This window comes from Ranitomeya imitator, chromosome 5, assembly GCF_032444005.1.
Source record: "Ranitomeya imitator isolate aRanImi1 chromosome 5, aRanImi1.pri, whole genome shotgun sequence".
In the NCBI taxonomy this organism is placed as follows: domain Eukaryota; kingdom Metazoa; phylum Chordata; class Amphibia; order Anura; family Dendrobatidae; genus Ranitomeya; species Ranitomeya imitator.
In genome coordinates this window covers 63,524,306-63,550,191 of record NC_091286.1, presented here as the reverse complement: position 1 = coordinate 63,550,191, position 25,886 = coordinate 63,524,306, and the positions used below count along the sequence as shown (strand labels likewise).

At 39.6% G+C, this 25,886-nt stretch overlaps 1 protein-coding gene across 1 annotated transcript in view; it reads left to right on the top strand.

Moving 5' to 3' along the window:
- The window catches only part of PCSK2 (proprotein convertase subtilisin/kexin type 2), a 253,984-nt gene extending 232,768 nt beyond the window's left edge, over positions 1-21,216 (top strand). Inside the window, exons 10-12 of the mRNA XM_069768745.1 lie at positions 2,135-2,235; positions 9,372-9,599; positions 17,541-21,216. Coding sequence (XP_069624846.1) covers positions 2,135-2,235; positions 9,372-9,599; positions 17,541-18,033 — 822 coding nt within the window. The 3' untranslated portion in view covers positions 18,034-21,216. The remainder of the gene's footprint in view (positions 1-2,134; positions 2,236-9,371; positions 9,600-17,540) is intronic.
- Positions 21,217-25,886: the final 4,670 nt, after the last annotated feature.

Below are 25,886 nucleotides of genomic sequence, written 5' to 3'. Positions count from 1 at the left end.
TGGGTCTGACGTAGATCTCTTTGAGAATCTGCCTCCAGAGTTATATTAAATGAAAGGGCATTTTACCAGTGTGAGACATGTAACAACTGACAGTCTGCTCTGATGATCTACATGTTTCACACTGGTAATTCAGCCTTTCATTTAAAGGGAACCTGTAAGCAGATTTTGCCGCTATAATATGCGGCCACTGCCTTTCAGGGTTTATCTACAGCATTGTATAATGCTGTAGATAAGCCCCCAGTCCGACCTGCAAGCGAGGAAAAATACGTTTTATTATACTCACCCAGGGTAATGATCCATTCTGATGGGTGTCACAGGTCCGGTCCGGCGCCTCCAATCTTCTTGCGACGCCGTCCTCCTGCTTCTTCATTGCTGCCCGGCATCGGTGCCCCTGCACAGGTGTCCTTCTCTACCCTGTTGAGGCAGAGTAAATTACTACAGTGCGCAGGCACTGGAAAAGGTCAGAGAGACCCAGCGCCTGCGTACTGCAGTACTTTACTCTACCCTCAACAGGACAGAGAGGTACGCCTGCGAAGGAGCGTCGATGCCGGGAAGAAGATGGGAGGCGCTGGACCCGGACCTACGACACCCATCGGATCGGACTGCACAGGACCACCCCCCGGGTGAGTATAATATAACTTACTTTTCTTCACTTGCAGGTCGGACCGAGGGCTTATCTACAGCATTATAGAATGCTTTAGATAAGCCCTGAAAGGCGGTGGCTGTATCTTATAGCGGCAAAATCTGCTGACAGGTTCTCTTTAAAACTTCTTAAAAAAACCCATCATGAGTCCCCAACAACTTCCTTAGTATAAAATATTTTCTTATTTTCCTCTAATTTCGAGTATGTCCTATAGTTTGATGTGTTATTAAGTTAAAAAAAGCTGAATGAGGTGAACTGCCTGAACTTTTACATGTCCATTGACTCTTCAGAACGGATCAGTGAAAAACAGATGAAATATGAATGGAACATTGCAGTACAGATGGATAGCTAGGAGGATAACTAATGAAGCCCTTGTGAGATTTCAATACATATATAGCAAAAGGGTGATTTTAAAAGACAACTTTTACTAATTAATTTAAAAAGCTAATCCAGAATTGTACGTACAGGGAGAGTGATAAAAACATTGCGAATAGCAGCATAGGTTGCTATGAATTTATCCCAAGAAAGAAATGCAGATTCAACACCCTATGTATGTCAGGATTAGATATCTGCCTATCGGTAATTTACTCTCTATTCTTAAATAGACACTAGAAGCACTGGACCATGTGTCTTAGAGAAGATGCAAAGAAAGTGCATACATCATGTTCCTTTTAGAGAGCACATGGTCTTTTCACAGAACCATAATCCTGCATTTGCTGTGAGTGGCATAAATAAGGTTTTTCTGGTGGTCACACAATTATCCACCCAAGAGACAAAATACAATATTTCTCATAATTACTTAAAGTTATCTTAAATCCCATTTTTTTGCTATATTTGTATTAACATTGCAGTACATAGTATATCTTTCGTTTTACATGGATCCTCAGAGACCTTAATGGCGGAGTTTGATGCATAAAACGGATGAAAATAGGCTGTCAGAATGGGGGACTCATGGATCCATTCTTAAAACTGATGATGTATGGATCAATGAAACTATTGGTCTGTGTGCTGTCCGTGACAAAATGGACAACACTAGGACGTGTCACACTAATGTGTGAATGTAGCGTTATGGTCAGAAAAATATGGATTATATAGTGTCAAGACTGTCACATTCCAAATCTTGTACACAGTATGATGATCAACATGAAACAGGTCTCTTATTTGCTATCGGTAAAGAACATATCTTTTTTGCATGATGGAGTTTATTATGAATGCTCTTATAGTCAACATTACATATGTATGATAACTTTACCTTGGAGATTTTTTGATAATTAGATTCTATAAATAAAGATGATAATAAATCTTGCTCGGTGGCACAGATCTGTGGGTAGATTGAATTCAGACCATTCTTAGGGATGAGAAAAGATTTTGATTAAATCAATCTTACAAAGGGCTTTACTTGATAAATATTTCATTGCATCCCAATGAGTTATGCGTCATATGACTTTCATTATATTTTGTGACCTATAAATTTTTAATTTGTGTTTTCAGGCAACAACGGATTTATATGGCAACTGCACACTACGTCATTCGGGAACATCTGCAGCAGCACCAGAAGCAGCTGGGGTGTTTGCCTTAGCCCTAGAGGCAAAGTAGGTTATTCTAACTTATGGAAATATGACAGTAAATATGCTGAAACGCAGGCAAGCGCTACAGACAATCCTTAAAGAGCATCTATCAGTACAGTGGCGCTTGAAAGTTTGTGAACACTTTAGAGTTTTTTATATTTCTGCATAAATTTGCCCTAAAATTACATCAGATTTTCACACAAGTTGTAAAAGTAGATAAAGGGAACAAAACCAATAAAACAAGTAAAAAATATTCAACTTATCTCTTGTCTCTAAATGTCACAAATATGTGAACCTTTGCTTTCGGTACCTGGTTTGACCTCCATATGCAGCAAAATTGCAACAAAACCCATCTGCTAAATTTTGATTAGTGATTAGTCCTGTACATTGGCTTCGAGTAATATTCTACCATGAACTGTTCACTTCATTTTTACAAGATTAAGCTCAGGACTTTGACTTGACCATTCTAAAACTAATTAACACTAGCTAATGTAAGAGAGGCCTTTAGCTACTTAGAGGTTACCTTGGATTCCTTTGTACCCTCACAGACAATTATACATCTTGCTCTTGGAGCGATTTTTCATGGTTGACCACTTATATGGAACATAATAATTGCCTTACATTTCTTCAATTTGATCAAAATATGTCTGACTATGAAGCACTATATGTATATGCAGCAATATGATTACTCCATCCTAGGTGCATTACTCTACATTTATCTACACTAGACCTCATTTACCAAGTGTATTCATTTAAAGAAAAGGAATTTAATTTAGCTAATTCTGTTTTTCACAACATGTGTATCATGGCATGAACAAAGTGTTATTGCTCATAAGGCTAAAAAAGTTACAAAACCATCTCTAAAGTATAGACTCCATCAATCCATAGTCATAAATCATCAAAATATGTTAGTGACTAGAGACACATCTCTATCCATAAATACCACCAAGAGAACAAAATAGGTGCATATAATCTTTTAAAATTTAAAGTTTTTTTCAGTTGAAGTAATTAAAACAGATGTGTGAAGATCTGAAGGACTGATGTTGTGGTTTGTAATAATCATCTAGGCAGGTTAACAATGGAAATATTTTTAATTCCTGAAGTCCATGGTTTTACAACAACTTTGGTTAGATGGCCAAAATATATTGCCCACGGTCCACAAGATCCCCTCCCCGGAGCCGGTAGTTCCATTGCCCCCATACCAGGCGATACTCACTGTCTCTCAAGCTTTGGTTGGCCCACAGATTTCGTATCTCCTGGCAGTATAGTCTGTAGTTACGGTCCACACTCCTACAGACAACAGATAACACGACGATAGCACGTGTATCGAGCATCAACAGTCCTTAAGATAGTTCCTCAAATTCAGACGACAGATCCCGCAACCATAACACATGTGTCCAGCCCAGCCAGTAACCGATCCCTAAACTCCATAGGTCATCCATGTGTCGGCACCAGTACCTCAGCAATTGATCCACGCCCCTTAATGTCATTACACCAACTCCCTCACTAAACATGTGGTTTATTTTTCTCCCTCTCCTGGGATCAGCCCCCTAAATGTGCAGAAGTGTTCACACCATCCCTAGCCAAAGCTAATTGTGCATTGGTGGAGGTATAAAATATATTACAATCAAATCAAAGCTATAGTAGCAAGACATATTGTATATGCTACACAGTGAATATTCTGACATGTCTAACAGATGGTATGGTAGATCGTGTAGGCTAAAAAGTAAAAGATATTCCTTACATGTCCGATAAGATGGTGTGATGTGTGGTCCTGTTGCCATTTTAAGTGCAACAGATTTATATAAAACTGTTCACCAATGTTCATTCTAGAAAATGAACTACAAATAATTAGTGAGGCTTCACTTTATTTTATAAGTGGGGTAAACCTGGCATTCTTCAGTAGCTACTCTATACAACAGTCATGCATAATGTTGGTGTTATGAACATAACGCACACTCACTCCCAGGTGATGGAAAAAGAGAAGACCTATTATAGGGAGACATTAAACCTATACCCAACTGATCTCTGTACTGACTAGAAAGACCCTAGCCACACAACTCAAAAACACCACCTTGGACCTAACTCTTTAAAAGGCTATCGAGGGGTTCCTAGTACCTCTTGAGGCACTAGAGGGGAGGCCAAAACACAATGTCAACCAAAGGATTGGAAAATGTACAGGAAGATACAAAGACCGAGGGTGAGAAAATTAAAAACACGCTTATATAAGGTAGAGAGTAAAAGCTAAGGAGAGCCAAAAGTGAAAGGATCAAGTATCCTCACAGAAACATAAAGAGGTAAAAGGAAGAACTGGGAAAGAAAACAAACAGACTCACTGCAGAAATTCAGCTGATATTTACCATGCAAGGTAAACTCCTTTGCTGAAGAGCTGAAACTCTTAAACCGAAGTTAATCTAGAGGTATAGCCAACAAGGAAGTGCAGTGAAGGGTGAACATATAAAACCCAATCCAGAATGTGATAGGGCAGACCAAAATCTGAAAATGGAAAACACCTGGAGAGGAGAAAATCAAGAAGGGGGAATTAAAGAGAATTGAAACAATCAGCATTTGGACAGGAAAGAAAAGGTAGTAGCTCAGCAGACAGGAGAACCAACCACAGAGCAGCAGGTCAGTGGATTGAATCCCCAAACTGTGCCACGACAGTTGGGAAATTCGTAGCAGATTTACACAAAACTACTGTATATAGTCGAGTATAAGCTGAGATTTTCAGCCCATTTTTTAGGCTAAAAGTGCCCCTCTCGGCTTATACTCAAGTCATTGTCCCAGGAGGTCAGCGGGTGAGGGGGAGCGGCAGGAGTGGCTGCTGTCACATCATACTCACCTGCTCCCGGCGCAGTCTCTGCACTTCCATGCTTCTCCGATGGTGTCCGGCTCCCGCAGCTCTTCCTGTGTTCAGCGGTCATGTGGTACCGCTAATTAAAGTAATGAATATGGACATGCCTCTACTCCCATAGGCATGGCATGCATATTCATTACTTTTATGAGCGGTACCATGTGACCACTGAACACAGGAACAAGCTACCGGCGCACACCGAAGACCATCGGAGAAGCAGGGACATACAGAGAGACCGCGCCAGGAGGGGGCGAGTATGAGGGGGGAGGGTGACCCATGCAATATTCACCTGTCCCAGTTCCACTGCCAGGCATTGTCTTCCGCACCCTCAGGCTGTGCCATTCAGGTCAGAGGGCACGATGACATGGTTAGTGTGTGCCTTCTGCCTGAACAGTCATTGCAGAGACCTGGAAGACACAGCAGCGCATGGCGGTGGAACTGGGATAGGTGAATATAGCAAGTCACGAGGGCCTGAGCCAGCGGAACACAGGCACCTGGCTCCCAGCAACGAGAGGTGAGTATGTAATTTTTTTCTTTTTTTATCACAGCAGCAGCATATGGAGTTATATTATTCTATGGAGCATCTTATGGAGCCATCAACCTTTGTGCAGTATTATATGGGGCATAATATTCTATGGAGCATATTATGGAGCCTTCAGCCTTTGTGCAGCATTATATGGGGCATAATATTCTATGGAGCATCTTATGGGGCCATCAACCTTTATGGAGCATTATATGGGGAATAATATTCTATGGAGCATCTTATGGGGCGATCAACCTTTGTACAGCATTATATGGGGCATAATATTCTATGGAGCATCTTATGGGGCCATCAACCTTTATGGAGCAGCATATAGGGAATAATATTCTATGGAGCATCTTTTGGGGCCATCAACCTTTGTGCAGCATTATATGGGGCATAATATTCTATGGAGCATCTTAAGGGGCCATCAACCTTTATGGAGCAGCATATAGGGAATAATATTCTATGGAGCATCTTTTGGGGCATCAACCTTTGTGCAGTGTTATATGGGGCATAATATTCTTTGGAGCATATTACGAAGCCTACAGCCTTTGTGCAGCATTATATGGGGCATAATATTCTATGTAGCATCTTATGGGGCCATCAACCTCTGTGCAGCATTATATGGGGCATAATATTCTATGGAGCATCTTATGGGGGCATCAGCCTTTGTGCAGTATTATATGGGGCATAATATTCTATGGAGCATCTTATGGGGCCATCAACCTTTATGGAGCAGCATATGGAGCATAATATTCTATGGAGCATCTTTTAGGGCCATCAACCTTTGTGCAGCATTATATGGGCATAATATTCTATGGAACATCTTATGTAGCCATCAACATTTGTGCAGCATTATATTGGGCATAATATTCTATGGAGCATCTTATGGGGCCATCAACCTTTGTACAGCATTATATGGGGCATAATATTTTATGGAGCACCTTATGGGGCCATCAACCTTTGTGCAGCATGATATGGGGCATAATATTCTATGGAGCATCTTATGGGGCCATCAACCTTTGTGCAGCATTATATGGGGCATAATATTCTATGGAGCATTTTATGGGGCCATCAACCTTTTTGCAGCATTAAATGGGGCATAATATTCTATTGAGCATCTTATGGGTCCATCAACCTTTGTGCAGCATTATATGGGGCATAATATTCTATGGAGCATCTTATGGGGCCATCGTTAACCTTTTATGCAGCATTATATGGGACATATTTTAATATGGAGCATCTTATGGGGCCTATCATGAACTTTATGGAGCATTAAATGGAGCTTCTGATTCAATATGGATAATCAAAAACACTTAAACGACTGATGTCTCAATTAATTTTACTTTTATTGTTATCTATTTTTATTTTTGAAATTTACCAGTAGCTGCTGCATTTCCCACCCTAGGCTTATACTCGAATCAATCAGCTTTTTGTGGCAAAATAAGGGGTCTCAGCTTATACTCGGGTCGGTTTATACTCGAGTATATACAGTAACTTGATATATATGTATATACTGTATGTTTCTAAATCTTTCTCGAACCTTGAACCTGATACAGATGACATCTATCCACTGTTTACATCAATCTGTCTTCATTATACCAAGATGCCAAGACACAAGTTATAGTATAAAAGGACAACTCTACATGTCATTCAGCAAATGGACTAAACTGTCTGTGGTCATGATCAACTAATAGTCCTAAATCTGTGATTTTAGTACATGGTGATCAGTGGGTTAAAGAAATACAGTCATGGCCAAAAGTATTGACACCCCTGCAATTCTGTCAGATAATACTCATTTTCTTCCTGAAAATGATTGCAAACACAAATTGTTTGGTATTATTATCTTCATATAATTTGTCTTAAATGAAAAAACACAAAAAGAATTGTCCTAAAGCCAAATTGGATATAATTCCACACCAAACATAAAAAAGGGGGTGGACAAAAGTATTGGCACTGTTCGAAAAATCATGTGATGCTTCTCTAATTTGTGTAATTAACAGCACCTGTAACTTACCTGTGGCACCTAACAGGTGTTGGCAATAACTAAATCACACTTGCAGCGAGTTGACATGGATTAAAGTTGACTCAACCTCTGTCCTGTGTCCTTGTGTGTACCACATTGAGCATGGAGAAAAGAAAGAAGACCAAAGAACTGTCTGAGGACTTGAGAAACCAAATTGTGAGGAAGCATGATCAATCTTAAGGCTACAAGTCCATCTCCAAAGACCTGATTGTTCCTGTGTCTACCGTGCGCAGTGTCATCAAAAAGTTTAAAGTCCATGGCACTGTGGCTAACCTCCCCAGATGTGGACGGAAAAGAAAAATTGACAAGAGATTTCAACGCAAGATTGTGCGGATGTTAGATAAAGAACCTCGACTAACATCCAAACAAGTTCAAGCTGCCCTGCAGTCCGAGGGTACAAAAGTGTCAACCCGTACTATCCGTCGGCATCTGAATGAAAAGGGACTGTATGGTAGGAGACCCAGGAAGACTCCACTTCTTACCCCGTAACATAAAAAAGCCAGGCTGGAGTTTGCCAAAACTTACCTGAAAAAGCCTAAAACGTTTTGGAAGAATGTTTTCTGGTCAGATGAGACAAAAGTAGAGCTCTTTGGGCAAAGGCATCAGCATAGAGTTTACAGGAGAAAAAAGAGGCATTCAAAGAAAAGAACATGGTCCCTACAGTCAAACATGGCAGAGGTTCCCTGATGTTTTGGGGTTGCTTTGCTGCCTCTGGCACTGGACTGCTTGACTGTGTGCATGGCATTATGAAGTCTGAAGAGTACCAACAAATTTTGCAGCACAATGTAGGGCCCAGTGTGAGAAAGCTGGGTCTCCCTCAGAGGTCATGGGCCTTCCAGCAGGACAATGACCCAAAACACACTTCAAAAAGCACTAGAAAATGGTTTGAGAGAAAGCACTGGAGACTTCTAAGGTGGCCATCAATGAGTCCAGACCTGAATCCCATAGAACACCTGTGGAGAGATCTAAAAATTTCAGTTTTGAGAAGGCACCCTTCAAATATCAGGGACCTGGAGCAGTTTGCCAAAGAAGAATGGTCTAAAATTCCAGCAGAGCATTGTAAGAAACTCATTAATGGTTACCAGAAGCAGTTGGTCGCAGTTATTTTGGCTAAAGGTTGTGCAACCAAGTATTAGGCTTAGGGTGCCAATACTTTTGTCTGGCCCATTTTTGGAGTTTTGTGTGAAATGATCAATGTTTTGCTTTTTGCTTCATTTTCTTTTGTTTTTTTCATTTAAGACAAATTAAATGAAGATAATAATACCAAAGAATTTGTGTTTGCAATCATTTTCAGGAAGAAACTGAGTATTAGATGACAGAATTGCAGAGGTGTCAATACTTTTGGCCATGACTGTAGACATTTAAGAGCTCTTGAGATAGAATATCTTATTATTATTATTATTTATTGTTATAGCGCCATTTGTTCCATGGCGCTTTACATGTGAGGAGGGGTATACATAATGAAAACAAGTACAATAATCTTAAACAATACAAGTCATAACTGGTACAGGAGGAATGAGGACCCTGCCCGCGAAGGCTCAATCTACAAGGGATGGGTGAGAATACAGTAGGTGAGATATCTAATCTTGATATCTAAACTTCCTCTACCTCCATGAACAAGACCTGACAAAAATGGAGGTTCACAACTCTGCTTTCTATAAGTTAAAGTGTATTCAAACTTACTATGTCATGCATTGATGAATCAGGTATTCTGATCATTTTAATTCTGTATTGTAATACACCTTGTATTATTATAGCCCAGGCCTCACCTGGAGAGATTTACAACACCTAACAGTTCTGACATCCAAAAGAAACCAACTTCATGATGAGGTTCATAAGTGGAGAAGGAATGGAGTTGGATTGGAGTTTAACCATTTATTCGGCTATGGCGTCCTTGATGCTGGTTCTATGGTTAAAATGGCACGAGAATGGAAAACTGTGCCTGAGAGATTTCACTGTATTGGAGGATCAGTACAAGAACCAAGGTAGGTCACTTAAATATTTTTACATGCTGTTGGGAAACCCATTTCTTCAACTATCTGATAGATATTCCCTCTAGTGTGAACAATTGAAAAACAGTGGGGTGGTTTAAAGAGGAGTTTGGACTTTTTTAAAAATCAGCCTTAGGAAGTAGTCATTCCATAAGAACTAGTACCGGCACTCTCAGCATAATCACTCACTTATACTTCTGCGGTGTTAATCAACAATAAAGCAAAAAGTCCAGACAATAAATCATTTTCCAAATCGAGAGAAATGGCGACACTCACCAATACGAAAAAAAACTGTTACTTTTATTTATATAATAATAATAAGGGCAGCACGGTGGCGCAGTGGTTAGCACAGCAGCCTTGCAGCGCTGGAGTCCTGGGTTCAAATCCCACCAAGGACAACATCTGCAAGGAGTTTGTATGTTCTCCCCGAGTTTGCGTGGATTTCCTCCGGGTACCCCGGTTTCCTCCCACATTCCAAAGACATACTGATAGGGAATTTAGATTGTGAGCCCCAATGGGGACAGTGAATGATAATGTGTGCAAACGGTAAAGCGCTGCGGAATATGTTAGCGCTATATAAAGATTATTATTATTATTCATCCTTAACACACTGTGTGCATTGTTGTGAATAATACATCATGGTCCCACTTTGTAATAGGAGTATATGCCTACCCACTCTCAGTTTTCCACTTATTACAGCCTCATAAGTAATCATATTTGGGTTAACATCATCATTTTCTCGCTAATGTTGAATTAATTTGGGACTAGAAATAAAGAGAAGAAATCCAGCTCCATGGATAATAAAGTCTTCTTTATTGATGTGTGATGAAAATTCATGCTACATCCATAGAGGCTATTTAGCATTAAGAAACACTGAGGTGGTTCTAGATCATCAAGCACCTTTGGTCATGGTATCTCAAAATTATGCCAGGAGTCGGGTTAAATAGTAAAACCATTTTGGTTAGCACACCAGTGGGATAATTGGTCGGGTTTAAGTAATATGTTGCATTGAAAGCAAACTGAAATTTCTGACACTAGAAAATAAAAATTCTGAAATTGGTCAAATAAAAAAAATATTTTGCTTGTATAGCCATTTTCCGAGACTCGTGATGCTTTCCTTTTTTAGGCACTGGGGCTGTGTGAGGGCTTTTTCAAAAGTATTACTCACCTCAGTAGCTAATAGTTATCAGGGTAAAATTTGCTGCATAGATCCCAGAAATCAATCTATGTATCGATACAAAGGCTCTGTCCTTGAATTTATTTGCAAAGCAGGCAGATGACCTGATGACCTTCCCGCCAATTTGTCAATTTTTTTGCAAACATTACCAAAATGGTTTAGATGGCTCATCTGGTAAAAGCTTCTCGCCCAGTTTCTTGCCTATATCTACATTCTTCCAGAAAAGAGATTGAAGCTTGCCCATCGATATTCCTGTTGGATCCCAAATTATTTTCTCATATATTTCCTTATAAATTTGTCTGGTACTTTCCTGTATGTAGTACTCCTTGATCATCAGGATTATCTTACGCACTGTCTGGTTGGTTTTATAATCATATTGGCTTGATTTCAGTGGGGTATAAGATAGCCCCGACGTCAGCCATAGAATGGTTTACTGATAAAATAGAAAATGAAGACATTGAATGTGCCCTTCACTCTCGAGCCTACGAACCAACCGTTTCACCACCATGTAGTCAGAGTGGCCTAAGCAATATGGCAGCCATGCTGCCATCTCTTTTGATCTGATGTTCTGATCCAGCAGAGGCTGTCAATGTTAATCATAACCACTGCAAATGATGGCAGCTGTGTACTGACTACAATTTCACATGAAATAAAATATGATTGGCTAATTCTGAACAAAACCACATTCCCAGTTATAGGAGGATGTTCACACTTATGCGACCATATTGTTTTGTTATTTTTATTTTCCCCCTCAAAATGATTTCAGTTTGTTTCTCAAATATTTTGTACAGATTATGGGTAACATTAAAGAGGAAAAAAGTTCTGATTCTTTTGGTATGATTTTTTTTTACATGACAATAATTTGACATTTTAATAGGGGTAAGTCAATAAAGGTAAAGCGAACGTTTAAATTTTATGAAATTATATTCCAAATTATTAGCGATAAAATATAAAGGGTTCCATATCTTTCACAAGTCACTCATCTTTAGCCAGTGACCAATAATTCAGCTTTTGTTACACATTGTCTTCAAGTAATGTTTTTAGGACATTGTCTTGTTCGTATTGCACAACATTATTACTTATACCGGTAATTACGTATTTGCATTCTCTGCTGTAGAAGTGTAACATTTTGCTGAACTTAGGAGTGAGCATTTCCCTATTAAAATGTTTCTGTAGTGAGATAATATTGAATTATAGAAAAACTCCATGTTTGCAACTTTATAGATTAAGCTGCTTGCATGTAAACAAGAGGGGTGCCACTATCCTGATGAACAGGAAATTCGAAACGGGTAGATTTCATTTTTGACCTTATTTATCTGTTTTGTTTAAATCATTTTAATAAAGTTTTTTTTACCCCATATCACATAGGTTTGAAAGTTGTAGGGAGAAGGTCAAATTGGATTTGGGGGTACATCAGTACCACTCCCCCATTATTAAGGAAGTGTCCCACTTACTGTGTGCTCTATCCTGCTACTCACTCCCCGTTAAGTTGGCTGGTGCTCCTTGTTTTTTTTATTTAATTCATAGTACTTTGCATTGGATCCAGTTTTACAGTATATCCGATAGTGGAAGCTGCAGGCCATCATCAGAGAGTGTGGAGCTTTATGCTCTATATGAGTGATGGATCCATCACTTACAAAGTCCAAGTTGAACAGTTCAAATTCCTTCTTTCCTTTCGATCCCGCCTTGTCACTAGAATCGCCCTTTTATAGCCTCAGTTTTGTTTTTTAATTTTTAATACTGTGACAATTTACATAGCTATGGAGCCTCTCGAATGTTCTCACAGCGATGGTGATTGGCTAAGATTCCCTTACAGACAAGGCTTTCCCTACTCGGCATCTTCTGGTTTTCCACTTCATCAGATCAGCAGATACATGGATATTAGCACCTGCTACAATAACCCTTTATGGGCTGTTATAGCTGCAGACCTCACAAACCAAATTATTTGGTACTGTTATGTATTATATTGTTACAGTTTGTATCATACACAGTAATGCCAAATAATTTACTTAAATGGTTTAAGTTAAATTATGTCTTATAAACCTGTATTATTTACTCCGAGAAAGTAAAATCCTCCCTCCAGGGAATCGCAGTGCAGCTTCCATTAACATTTGATTCAGTCATATTATGGATAATTGTTTTCTCCTCCTCATAGACTTAGACTATATATAGTCTTCTCAACATCCTCAGTCGTGCACCTTGGCAACCCCTTCAATTAGTGCAAAGAAGCTGGGTAGCCTTCATTGTCTGCAACCAGTGTTGTCAGCAGTTCCATTAATATTTCTAATGCTTTATTTCATCACGCCATTGTCAGGCTTATAAACAGGAAAATGCATCGTGGAGCCAAAGATTATACTCAGACTCATACAATGTGTAACATGTAATTATGTGTCAAATGCCTAGTCTGTAATAACCTCTCCGGAAAATAATATAAAGAAGAGGGAGAAATGTATTAATGCAACATGGGAGCTGCAATATAAAGTGATGTGCGGTATAAAAGAGAGGTTAAGCGGAAGGCGAAGAACTGAAACATTTTAAAAAACAGAGAGAAGTAACTAATTGTATAAAGTGTTTATAGGGGTATCGTAAATCAATTTTTTGTTTGCCAAGCTCTCTACCATTTCTAAAATAACAGTCATGGTCGTGTGGCAATTGCAGTATTGTGAATTTGCGCAATTGACATCACATCGACATCTCAAGTGTTCCAGATTCCTTCCAAAGCATGATCATGTTGATGGTGCAGCACGGTGGCTCAGTGGCTAGCACAGCAGCCTTGCAGCACTGGCGTCCTTGGTTCAAATTCAACCAAGGACAACTTCTGCAAGGAGTTTGTATGTTCTCCCCGTCTTTGCGTGGGTTTTCTCCCACATTCCAGAGACATACCGATAGGGAATTTAGATTGTGAGCCCCATCGGGGACAGTGATGTTAATGTCTGTAAAGATTGTTATTATTATTTTGGAACAAAAGCAATTTCCAGTTGTCCACTACTCGGGCAACCCCATCTTAGTTACTGTATTCCCCCACGTAGAATAAAGACATATACTCATCTCCACACCTCTGGTACTGTGCCATTCCAGCCACAGCAGTGCCAGGTCTCCTAGGGCTTGTGTGACATTGTTATGTCACGTGAGCCCTGCAGAGGCTGCTCTCTAACCTCCTCTGGATGTCAGTTATGTCTGAAAGAAGTGAGAGTGTAGCGAACCACTGATCGGCTGCAGGGCTCACATAACGTAACAACGTCATCCAAGTCCCGATAAACCTGATACCGACGTCACTGGAATGAAGCTGAACTGGAGGCGAGGATTAGGTGTTCTTCTTTTACATGGGGGGAGATTGTAATTAATAGAGCAGTGATATCACAGAGAGCAGAGCCACCTTAGGAAATATAATTTCAGCATGATGTAAACATGCTGAAGGTCAGATTTCGTGAAACCCAACCCGACCCTAAAAAAACAAAAGTCGCTCAACCCTAGCGCTAACGCAATGTCCCAAAAGGGATCGCGTTTGCCGATCCCGCTAGCGCAGATGCCCGATCTGCGCTAGCGAGGAACGGACCGCGAACACTGCAAGCAGCGTTGGAGGTCCGTCACTCAAATGATGGCACATCACTATAATATTTAGATATTATTATTGGGGCATTTGCAGCCCGGGGTCCACCGTGCAGGAGACCAACCTGCTGCTAGCAAATGGTGGCACAATATGGCGGTAGAAGCGAACTCTGTTACTTCACAGAGTCGCACAGAAGGGAAAACACTGTGCCCTGATAGAGTCACAGGGGAACACAGCTGCCTAACAGAGCAAAAGCAATCAGTGGTCAGGGAGTAGCAAGCACACAAACACCTCCTCTCCGGTGGAGCCGGAATCCTAATGGCTTTATGCCAGCCCTGAATTCACCAGTGGCTTCTAGTGAATTCTAGTGGCTTATTTCAGCCAGACCCTGACCACAAGCAGACAAGACCACTGAATAGCTAAAGCTTATAACATAAGCTGATACTAGCGCATGGCCATGCGGCCATGCAAATAATTTATAGCTGCAGCAACTTCAGGACCTTCCTAGAGGACCAATGGGAGCTGCCACAGTACCTGAGTATGTGACCCCCGACCTCCAATGACAGGTCTTACCCCGGGCATGCTCAGAAGGGGAAAAGTAGGACTTAGTCCCAGAGACGTCTCCTCGCCGCTGACCAGTACTGGCTACAATGGCTGAGCCTGGAAAGGCAGCAGTAACCATCCGCATAGTATCAGACTGAGCAAGACGCTGGGACTGACGTCTCCACTGAGCAGGCTCCACTGCTGCTGGAGAAGAATGGGAGACCGCAGCAGAGATGGTTCAAGATTCCCCCTGTGCAGAGGCGGGACCTCGACACCTAACACTCACTAGAAACATTAAAGGGAACCTGTCATGTCTAATAATGCTGTTAAACTGCAGATACAGGGCAAATTTGCCGGTTATAAGCATTATAAAGATATACCGCAAGAATACTGAAAATGTTGCACCTGGGAGAAAATTAACTTTATTTCTCCCAGGAGCCTCCAGCTTTCAGTCATTTGGCATTCCAGCAGCAATTATAGTCACCGATCACAGAACTGAGAGTAGCAGATGTAGGCATGACCCGTCACTGACTGATAGTCGGCTCTACAGTACATCTAAGCAGAATTGACTGTCAGTCAAAGTGTCAAGTAAAGTTGGGAGACAACATGTGCAAATAGAGTCTTATCTGGTGAAGTAATGTGTCAGAGAACTGCTCACCTTCTGGGGTTGTGAAATCCATAACTGAAGAATCAATGTAAATTCAGCTGCTGCAGCATCCACAGATAAGGGAAACATTTTCATAGAGCTAGAGGTTAATTCTCAATGCATTTCAAAGCTGGACTAACTTCTTCTTCAGGAGTACCACAATGACAGTACAGAATTAAACAATGAGACTTAAAGGGAACCTGTCACCAGGAATAACTTTGTTAACCTGCAGATATGGGGTTAATCTGCAGGTTAACAGCGTCATTATGTTGTCTGGTGGGGAGAAAATGATTTTTATTCTCCCCTCCAGCATTTGGTATTCATTCATAGGGGCGGAGTCACTGCTGGTTTAGTCACCGCTTTTAGTATACAGAGTGGTAGCTGCAATCGCACCCCCGGCCCTGGCTGACAGTCAGCCGTAATGTAGAGCCAGTGTCGGAGAGGGCTGGGGGCCTGATTACAGCGACCACTCTGTATTCTCAGAGCGGTGACTGAACCAGCATAGACGCCGCCCCCCGTGATTGAACACCGAATGCTAGTGCAGGTGCCAGACAGCATCATAATGCTGTTAACTTGCCGATTAACCACATATCTGCATGTTAACAGCGTTATTCCAGGTGACAGGTTCCCTTTCAATAGTTACAAATTTTCAAAAAAAAACACCAATTTGAGGTGAGTTTAGGAATGTCCATATGTGGTCCGTGTGACTACAACCCTTTTTTTGTAAATAAAGATATTAATAGAGTTATTAATAACTATCCTCCCAAAGTCTAAGTGTCAGGGCTTGCTTACAGCTGCCACTTTCAGTGCTGTGAGCTGTGACTGTAGTTGCTCTGGGAATGTCTGTATGACTGAAAGCCAACGGCTTTTTTTTCTCCCGGATGCCACACTTTCAGTATTGTGGCCGGGCACCTTCATAATGATGTTAACTTGCAGATTAACCCCATATGTGCAGGTTAACGTCATTATTAGACATGACAGGTTCCCTTTAAGGAGCAGTAACAATTCCCTGATGGACTAGAAGGTACATCTTCTGATTCATTTCCTGTTTATTCTGCTATATCTTATCATATTTTCAGTTCTGGAAACCATACAAATGCATTTTTCTTTGTGGATGTGGATAGTAACCTCAGCATGCAAGTGATAACCTTACCTCAAAGTGTATGATCACTTAGCTAATAGACGGGAATTTACTTTTCTTGTTGTTACTTGGAAAATCTGACAGTGAATTGATATAAATAGCAGCCGGTATCTTTTTTGACAGATATACACTCAAAATACCTTCCAGCCATGGTTAAGGATCATGGGAATCCTCCAGTGACCTACATGAACATTTTCAAGAATAATGTTGTCAGTGGTTGACAATGAGGTCATTCTATTGTTTGCCTGATGCAGTAAAATATGGAAAAAGTTTCATGAAAACAACAGCTAACGAGTTATCCGTGACGGTAACAGGTCAACACTGATGTCCTTCTAAGAAAGTGATCTTTAAAAACAATGCACACTATATTCTATTGGAGAGTCACACTGGCTGGACCTTCTCATGTCTTGATCGAAACCTCCATTGGCACCTTCCACAGTGAGGTGCGCAGTCCCCAGGTTCATCTACATGTTGTGTATGCACCACATGCCACTGGAAGTGGTTTGTAATGACACATCTAGTTGTGCAATATAAAGTCAAGCCAAGAGAACAAGCCAATGTGACTCTTCAGAAGAGCAGTTCCACCCCATGGACTCTTTATGAGTCATTAGAATATAGGAATGTATGCAAATGTTTGGTGTATCCAGCATCACGCCCACAGAAGATGGTTAAAATCAAAGTCAATTCTTATTCCATGTTAAAATTAAAGGTTAAAACCAGTCTTGGAAACATTTGGGATGAACCTTACGCGTTTCAAGCAATTTGAATCTATGTATGTATTTTATATCTCAAGGTTGGGTTCCAGTTATTCTGTATAAAAAATGTATTCAGAGGATGTATACGGTAACAATGTGTTTTTTATTCTGTTTTGTGAACAGGAAAATACCTCCAGAAGGAAAATTGGTTCTCACTCTCACAACCGACGCATGTGAAGGAAAGGAAAATTTTGTACGATACCTCGAACACGTCCAAGCTGTAATAACCGTGAATTCTACAAGACGCGGAGACCTAAACATCAATATGACATCTCCAATGGGAACCAAGTCCATCTTGCTGAGTCGTCGTCCTCGGGATGATGATTCTAAAGTAGGATTTGATAAATGGCCTTTCATGACCACCCACACGTGGGGAGAGGACCCAAGAGGTACTTGGGTTCTCGAGATTGGGTTTGTTGGGAGCATGCCACAGAAAGGTGTGCTAAAAGAATGGACCCTGATGCTGCATGGAACTCAAAGTGCCCCCTATATAGACCAAATAGTTGGAGATTATCAGTCAAAATTAGCTATGTCAAAGAAGGAAGAGCTGGAAGAGGAACTGGATGAGGCTGTAGAGAGAAGCCTGAAAAGTCTATTAAACAAAAGCAAAAACTAAGGCCGTCCTGCATGTCTGTGTGATATTTTCCTTTCCTGATTTTTCTCTTACTGACACTTAAATCTCTGTATAGGATACACTGGCTTCTAAGTATCATATGTTTTAAATATTTATAGCCATCTATTTCTTTATTTGGAATCAAATAAATATATAAATATATATTTTTACAGTGTTACCCCTAATATTGTAAGGTAAAAAGAACACGCACAATCTGAGGACGCTTTGTGTATCGTTGTCTGTTGAACAAACGCAAAATTAAAATTTGAATCAAAAAATATATCAAAATAAATTGTATCCCTGCTATAAGAGAATCATGCATCTAAAGTGTTATAAATGTTCCTTTGAGAAATTCTGTCTCTAGGTTTATGTTTCCCAGCCTGATGACTGCATAAAATAGGGGCAAAGACCCCAATTCCAGGCCTGTAGTTTTCATAGATCGCTTAGTTATCTGCTTGAGCTCTGCTTAAGTCATTTCAGTGATGAACTCTTTCTAACTCCTCTGTCATAACTTATTCACAGCTTTTTTCTATGCTGTGCATAGGCAGAAAGCTGACAATTAGTAATGGTGATTTGGACAGCTGAATTTCGTGAATTTTTGAGAACTACATATAATGGCAGCTCCTCATTGAGGAGGCTGGCAGAACTGCAGCAGATAATACAGTGTTTTATCAAGACGCTCAGTAAGTGAGCCAGCCGTAAAATTAGGGTTTCAGCATGCAGCTTACCAGCTCCTTAAATGGGGCACCAAAAAACTAGTTTCACATTCTCTCGATATTCTTGGTCAAAACAGGCCAAAATATTTAGTAGCTTAAAGTAGTTCTCCAGTTCTAATATCGTCTGATATGTCATAAAGACATTGTCCCAAAATTATATTGGTGGGGTTTGGGAGGTCCAGGGTTATTTATTAAAGGTACTTACAGATTCATGGCACTTTTCTATTATCAAAAGACCATTGTCATATTAATTTCTTCATCCGGGCACCACTGATACTGCAGCACCACTGCCAATCTGATGCCCAGATGGGTATGGCTGCCATTCCAGCACCTGCCCAGGCACCCCTCTAAGGCTTTTGGTCTGGTGACCGATCTTTGCCCATATGAGACCCAAAGCTATGGGACAACTAGGAAAACCAACCACTATGGGACAACTAGGGAAACCTGCTCCTACCATGGAGTAGTCAGAGAAGCAACCTTGGAGCAACAAGGACTGGGACCTATCTGGGGCATCTAGAGGTCAGGTTCTCAACCAGCGAATGGATAAAACTCTTAGCGAGATCCCTCTCCGGTTTTCCTAACAGGGAAGCTTACCAATGCCTTGTCCGTTAGACAACCCATCCGCAAAGGGTCAGACATCCCTGTTTACAGCTACTCCAGGGAAACTCTTGTAATGGACTTTAGGGCTTCTGGTGATGGATTTAGATAACAAAATGTAATAATCCTCTAATGAATGCCAATATGGCTCTCTATAACCCAATCAATCAGTTATATGACTGGCCATATATTTGTTTTGTAGGAACTTTTACAATATAATTGTAGTTTTACATGCCAGTCAAATAAAAGGATCCCCCGCCACAACGCTCAGATAACCGCAATTAAAGTAGCAATCAAACTGAAAAAGTTTTTATCATTTAAGCCCAATTAACAGACTGAAAAAAAGTAATAAAATATGAAAACAAAAATAAATGAACACATGTATGCATTACATATAGGTACAGTTGTTGACCAAGACCAGATTTGGGGGTCAGCACCGTACCCCTAAGAACTTGAAATAGTTGCACACTAGACTGTCCTTTTATCTGTTTCTCTATGTCACTCTCGATGTATAATTATGGCCATTGTAGCATTTTGCACAATATATCCACAATACATTTCAGAGCAACTTAAAGAAGCACTCCTCTTCCCATCAAAATTTTAATTCTCTTTATATATATATATATATATAAAACAATTGCTAATTTTGCCTTTCTACCCAACTAATTCTTCTCTTTTCCATTAGGTCTATGACATCTCATGATTAAATCTGACCAGTTGAATACTAAGCTCTATATAGAAACGGGAAGTTTCTTTTCCCTTCATGAGTCATCACCGCAAAGTCCCTAGCAGGGGGAGGAGCGGAGCAGCTGGGTCACGAGTTGAAGGATGGGATGACTTATGCAGGGAAATAAGACTTCCTGTTTCTACTTAGAGCATAGGATTGAGCTGGTCGGATTTTAATCATGTGACGTCATAAAGGATGACAGAAGAATTTACAGGGTAGAAAGGCAAAATGAGCAATTGTAAGCAGAAAGTGCTATAAATATGACGATAGCAATATATTAATAGGAAAAAAACGTTGATGTGAGTGCTTCTTAAACACATGATCTTTTAGAAATGTTTAGTCACTTAAATTAATTCTTTAATAAATTAAGATTCTTAAAGAGAATTTCATTTCAATTACTGTCCACAACAACTGTGAATGTGCAATAAATCATTGGATAATGTGAGCAACGTTGGTTTTATAAGAGTGTGGCAAAACAAAATTGAGATATTAAATTGTTAAAGCACAATATATATATATTTTTTCCATTTTTTTTGTATTGAATTATTATTAACCAATTGTAAGCATTTTTTCCATTTGCATAAAATTAACATAAAATTGGCTATTATCTGAGCATATTAAATGAATACTCTGGGTTAAATAGATGCTTTGTGCTTAACCTAAAGAGAAATTTGTGTCATGATCCTGCACTAGGCATAACACAATGGATCCGTTTTTCCTGGAGTGCTCCTTTAAATGCAGGGTATTGTACTATTTTCTACAGGAAATGCTTTCATATATTATATATTTAATGTAAAACACTATATATTATGCCATATTCAGGGTCCAGTTTTTAAAAGTAATAATAATGTATAAAAACTTGGAGAGATAATAAACCAAAGTAAAATATGTATATGAGTGTTTGTATATGAAGGTGACACACAGAAACTCACATAGTCTGTTCAGCGTGCAATACATGTATGTGTGCATGTATATGTACTAATTATTAAATGATTAGTCATTCTGTATAAAAAAAAATATTTGGCCTTCATTCCACCTTTGTGACAATTTTTAATTATAATGTACATTCATTTGCATCCTTGTAATCATGCAGTTCAATGTTGGAAAAAAAAACCCATTAAATTATATATAGCAGCAATTTTTAAATATGTTTGTTTATATTTCTTAGTTAAAAGTCCATTCGAATCACAAAATAATTAATTTGTGATGCACATATTTATCGGAAAAAGAAACAAGTAAAATAAAATATTTTAAGATGATGTTATTGTAAAGCAGCAATTATATTAAAATTTAATGCTTATATTTATTTTTATTGCACTTTAGGGATGTTTACTTGACTGTATATGAGACCTCTGCATGTTTCTTGAATTTGTTTTTTACCCCGAAAGTAAGATAGGATAGGTAGAGACGAGACAATCTTCTCTAAGAAAATTCAATATGATTTTTTGTTTATCGTAGGCTAAATAAGCCTTTATAGAGGACCTTACATCACCACATAAACCTATAGGATTTGGACACCTAAAGGAGCATTTTTTTGTGTGGCCCTTTGTATTGTTGGATACAGAATGAGTTAATGAAGAATTCGTCGGTGAGCTCACTCCAATTAGAATTAGTAACTTTATTTTTATCAATTACTGAATTCCTATGTGCCGGTTTATGACCAGAATTAGTGGTGAATGTGATGTCATACATCAGTACGGAGGAAAAAAAGTTACAAATTCTCTTTCAAAAATGATTTTGCTAGCCAATTCTTAGTTAAAGAAGCACTCATCAATTTTTTTTATCTTAATATATTGCAGTCATCATGTTATATAGCACTGTATACTTACAATTGCTCATTTTGCCATTCTACCCAGCTAATTCTTCTCCTTTACATTAGGTCTATGGCATCATGGGATTCACAAAAGACTAGCTGAATCCTTCTAAGCTCTATATAGAAACAGGAAGTCTGTTTTCCATGCAAGAGTCATCATTAGAACTACAATCTTACATCACTGACATAAGGAAACAAGAAAGAAATATAAAAGCAAGGGGGGGGGGTGGGAGTAGCTGAATCAAGAGTTGAAGAGGAGGTGGAGATGGGCTGAACAGGGACTTTTCAGTGTTGAAGGATTGTAGTTTAAATGCTGACTCATGCAGGGATAAGAGACCTCCTGTTTTTATATATAGCTTAGAAGGATTCAGCTAGTCTGTTTTTAATTACGTGATGTCATAGACCAAATGGAAAGGAGAAGAATTAGCTGGGTAGAAAGACACAATTAGCAATTGTAAGTACACAGTGTTATATAATATGACTGCAATATATTAAGAGGATAAAAATGTTGATGAGAGTGCTGCTTTAACCCATTCTGTAGCCAGAAATATCCAGGGAAACAAACAGCCTGTACAAGGCAAACTGTGCAAAATCTTTAATAAACCCCAATGGCAAATATTTTTTTTTGCCCAAAATACATGCATTTAGGTAAAAAAAGAAAATGCCTCTTAAAGCAAACCTGTCACCAGGTTTGACCATTATAAGATACAGCCACCACCTTTAAGGGCTGATATACAGCAATCTATAATGCTGTATATCTGCCCCCAATCTGCTCTGAAAGACATGAAAAACAGCTTTTATTATACTCACCTAGTTGGGTCCGAGGGGTGTCGCTGGTCTTGGTCTGGGACCTACCTTCTTCTTGCAATGCCATCCTCCTCCTTGCTTTGTGTGGATGATTCGTCCCTATATCATCCACACGGTGATCCTGGCATCAGGCATCATCAAGGTGTACTTCTCTGCCCTAAAAAGGGCAGGGTAAAGTACTTCAGTGCGCATTCGCGAGGGCCTCTTTGATCTTTCCTGGCGCCCGCGCACTGCTTTGCTCCACCCTCAACAGGGCAGAAAAGTACGCCTGCTGGGGAGACTGCCTGATGTAGGGATGCGTCATCTACACAAAGCAAAAAAGGATGATGGCATCCCAAGAAGGGAGGTGCGGGACCAAGACCAACAACACCCCTTGGACTCGACTGACCCCCAGGTGAATATAATAAAAGCTGTTCTTCTTGTCTTTCAGATCGGGTTAGGGGCAGATATACAGCATTATAGATTGCTGTATATCACCCCTAAAAGGTGGTGGCCGTTTGTCATATCTGTCAAACCTGGTGACAGGTTCCCTTTAAGTTGTCTATATTCTTCAAAGGGAATTGTCAAGTCCCCCATGCCCTCCAATCCAGCAGCATTGAGCTATGTGTGATTCATCTCCCTAACCAGCCCTGTATAACATGATTCAGTTAAATAAAAATTCTTTGAAAAAGCATTTATAACCTTTGCTTTTCCTATGCTAATGAGGGCTGTGACTGGTCAGCCCTCTTTCCATGTTATCATGGCCTCATCGTCAGCTCATGCAAATCTGTACACACGCACCGCTCATTCTGGCAGCGTCACTGCGTCTAACTATACGCTTCCCGGCTTCAGAGGCGCGCACTGCACATGTCCAGAAGTTCAGAAGATGGCTTCCAATCATGCGCAGTGCGCACCTCTGAAGCCAGTAAGCGTATACCCAGCTACTGAGATGCAGTAACGTTCCGGTATGAGCGGTGCGTGTGCACAGATTTGCATGGGCTGACCATGACGCCGGCTCATGTAAATTATGCTATTATGCCCACAGAGGCGTGATAACATGGAAAGAGGGCTGACTAGTCTGGGGAACTAACGCCCATCAACTAGTCACAGCCCTCATTAGCATAGGAGGAAAAGCGGAGGTTATAATGGCTTTTTTAAAGAATTTATTTAACTGATTGATGTTATACAGGGCTGGTTAGGGAGGGAGATTAATCACTCATAGCTGATTGCTGCTTGATTGGAAGGCATGGGGGACTTGTCGGGTTCCCTTTAAGATCATTGTGTTATCTGAAACTCTTATTGTCTTCTATTTCTGTCATTTTTCTTTTTTCTCTAAATGTCTCTTATTTCCAATGTGGCCCTATTAAATGTAACACCCTATATGCTAATGAGCTGTGCACTATGGTAATTGCTCATTTAACCATTAACCACTTTCTATGTAATGAGGTATTATTAGGGGCTTGTGCAGACGACAATAGTTTTGGTCCAAGTGTGATCCGTCAAAACATCAAATCGCGTTCAGACCAATATAATTCAATGAGGCCATGATCATGTCACACTGAGTGGTCTGAGGGAAAAAAAATGCAACATGCAAAATTTGCACGATAACTGGATCACACCCGGTCCTTCAAGTTTACGAGTCTGTCAAAACAAATTAGACCACGCTCGGTTCAAGTTTCATGAATTGATAGAATAAAGAAAATGGTGACTTTTTTTTAATTCTCCATATCCAAGATAAATGTATCCCACTCTGATAATACTGTGATCAGAGTTTGATCTGAGTGTGTTTAGCACGATCGCACCGTTTTTCTCTGACGGAGCCTCATGTGTTCCTAGCCTTACATTCACAAAAAGTGGCTTTGAACACATGGACAGTATTCTTCTCAAATGCCTTATTTCAGTTTTTATCTCTGTTTATATTCAGCATGTAATTCATTTTCTGGCCAGAGGGGGACGCAGTTACACAGCTTATAAGCATTCATCTGATGAGCGATGATCTGTACATCTCGTGGTTCTCAGGTATTAGGAGATCCCTCAACGTGAGAAACTCTGACACTGTTCTCTTATTGCACAGCGCCAGAATATGTCACAGTTGCGACTAGGTGACCGCCCAGTTGTCCATTTATTAATTAGAATAAAGCGCTGCCTTTTAGCGAATACAGAACTCAATTTTCTGGGCCATAGCCAGGGAACAAAATAACTTACAGGATAAAAATAAACCCAATAGAAAAGGAAGACCATGAGTATTTAAGGTGAGTCATTAGGTTATGGGGTGGCAATAGGAATTGCTTAAAGGGGAGATTTTAATGCTGGAACTAGTGATATGGGTGAATAATGCCTGATAATAGCAATATTAAAATATACCTGTTTTATAGTAATCTGATGTGCCAGCGCTGAAAAATCAAGCTTTCAAGCTATAATACATGCAACATGCAAATGAGCCCGAAAGTGCATTTAAGTGCATCGAAAATCCCAAAGTGCGCTTCCAGGCTTTTTTACCTATAGCTCTGAAACTTGATTTTCCAGCTCTGATTAGTATAGAATCAGGAATCATTTTTTGTATTACTAGGACCTATATGGCCATACCATTAGTCCAGTAGTTAAATTGTCTTGACAGGTTCCCTTTAAGCGTCAGGTCTTTGCAATAAGTGTGATCAAAATTATGTTATTGTATTGTGGTGTATATTTATAAATGTACAATCATTATAGAGATACAGAATATGATTTTTGTATTACTTTTTTGTATGATTAATGGTAGGATAATCACAACATGTAACATCGCGCTCCAACTCATGGACTTGTCATATAGTCAATAAAAATACCAAATAACGAGCTAAGAATTTGACAAATTTCAAATTAATTAGAATACATTTTTTATTTTTTTTGCGGCGATATATCACCTACAATTGAAGCATCTATAATGAACGTAAATATAAGTGAATTTAGAGAAGAAAGAATTGTGCTTCCCATATACTGTATGATGTTATTTGTGAACTGAAAACTTCTGTATTCTTCTATTTCATGTTTTACTCTACTACCCAAAATTACATTTTGATTGAATTGATACTTGTCTGTGTTTATTCCATGTCATCTTATGAAGGTTTCAATTTATATACAGATACAAACAGATCATTTTTGAAGAAATAGCTACACACTAAGAAAAGAGGTGGCAGCGGGAAAGTCTTCTGAATATAGTATGGAAATAAACATCTTGAAC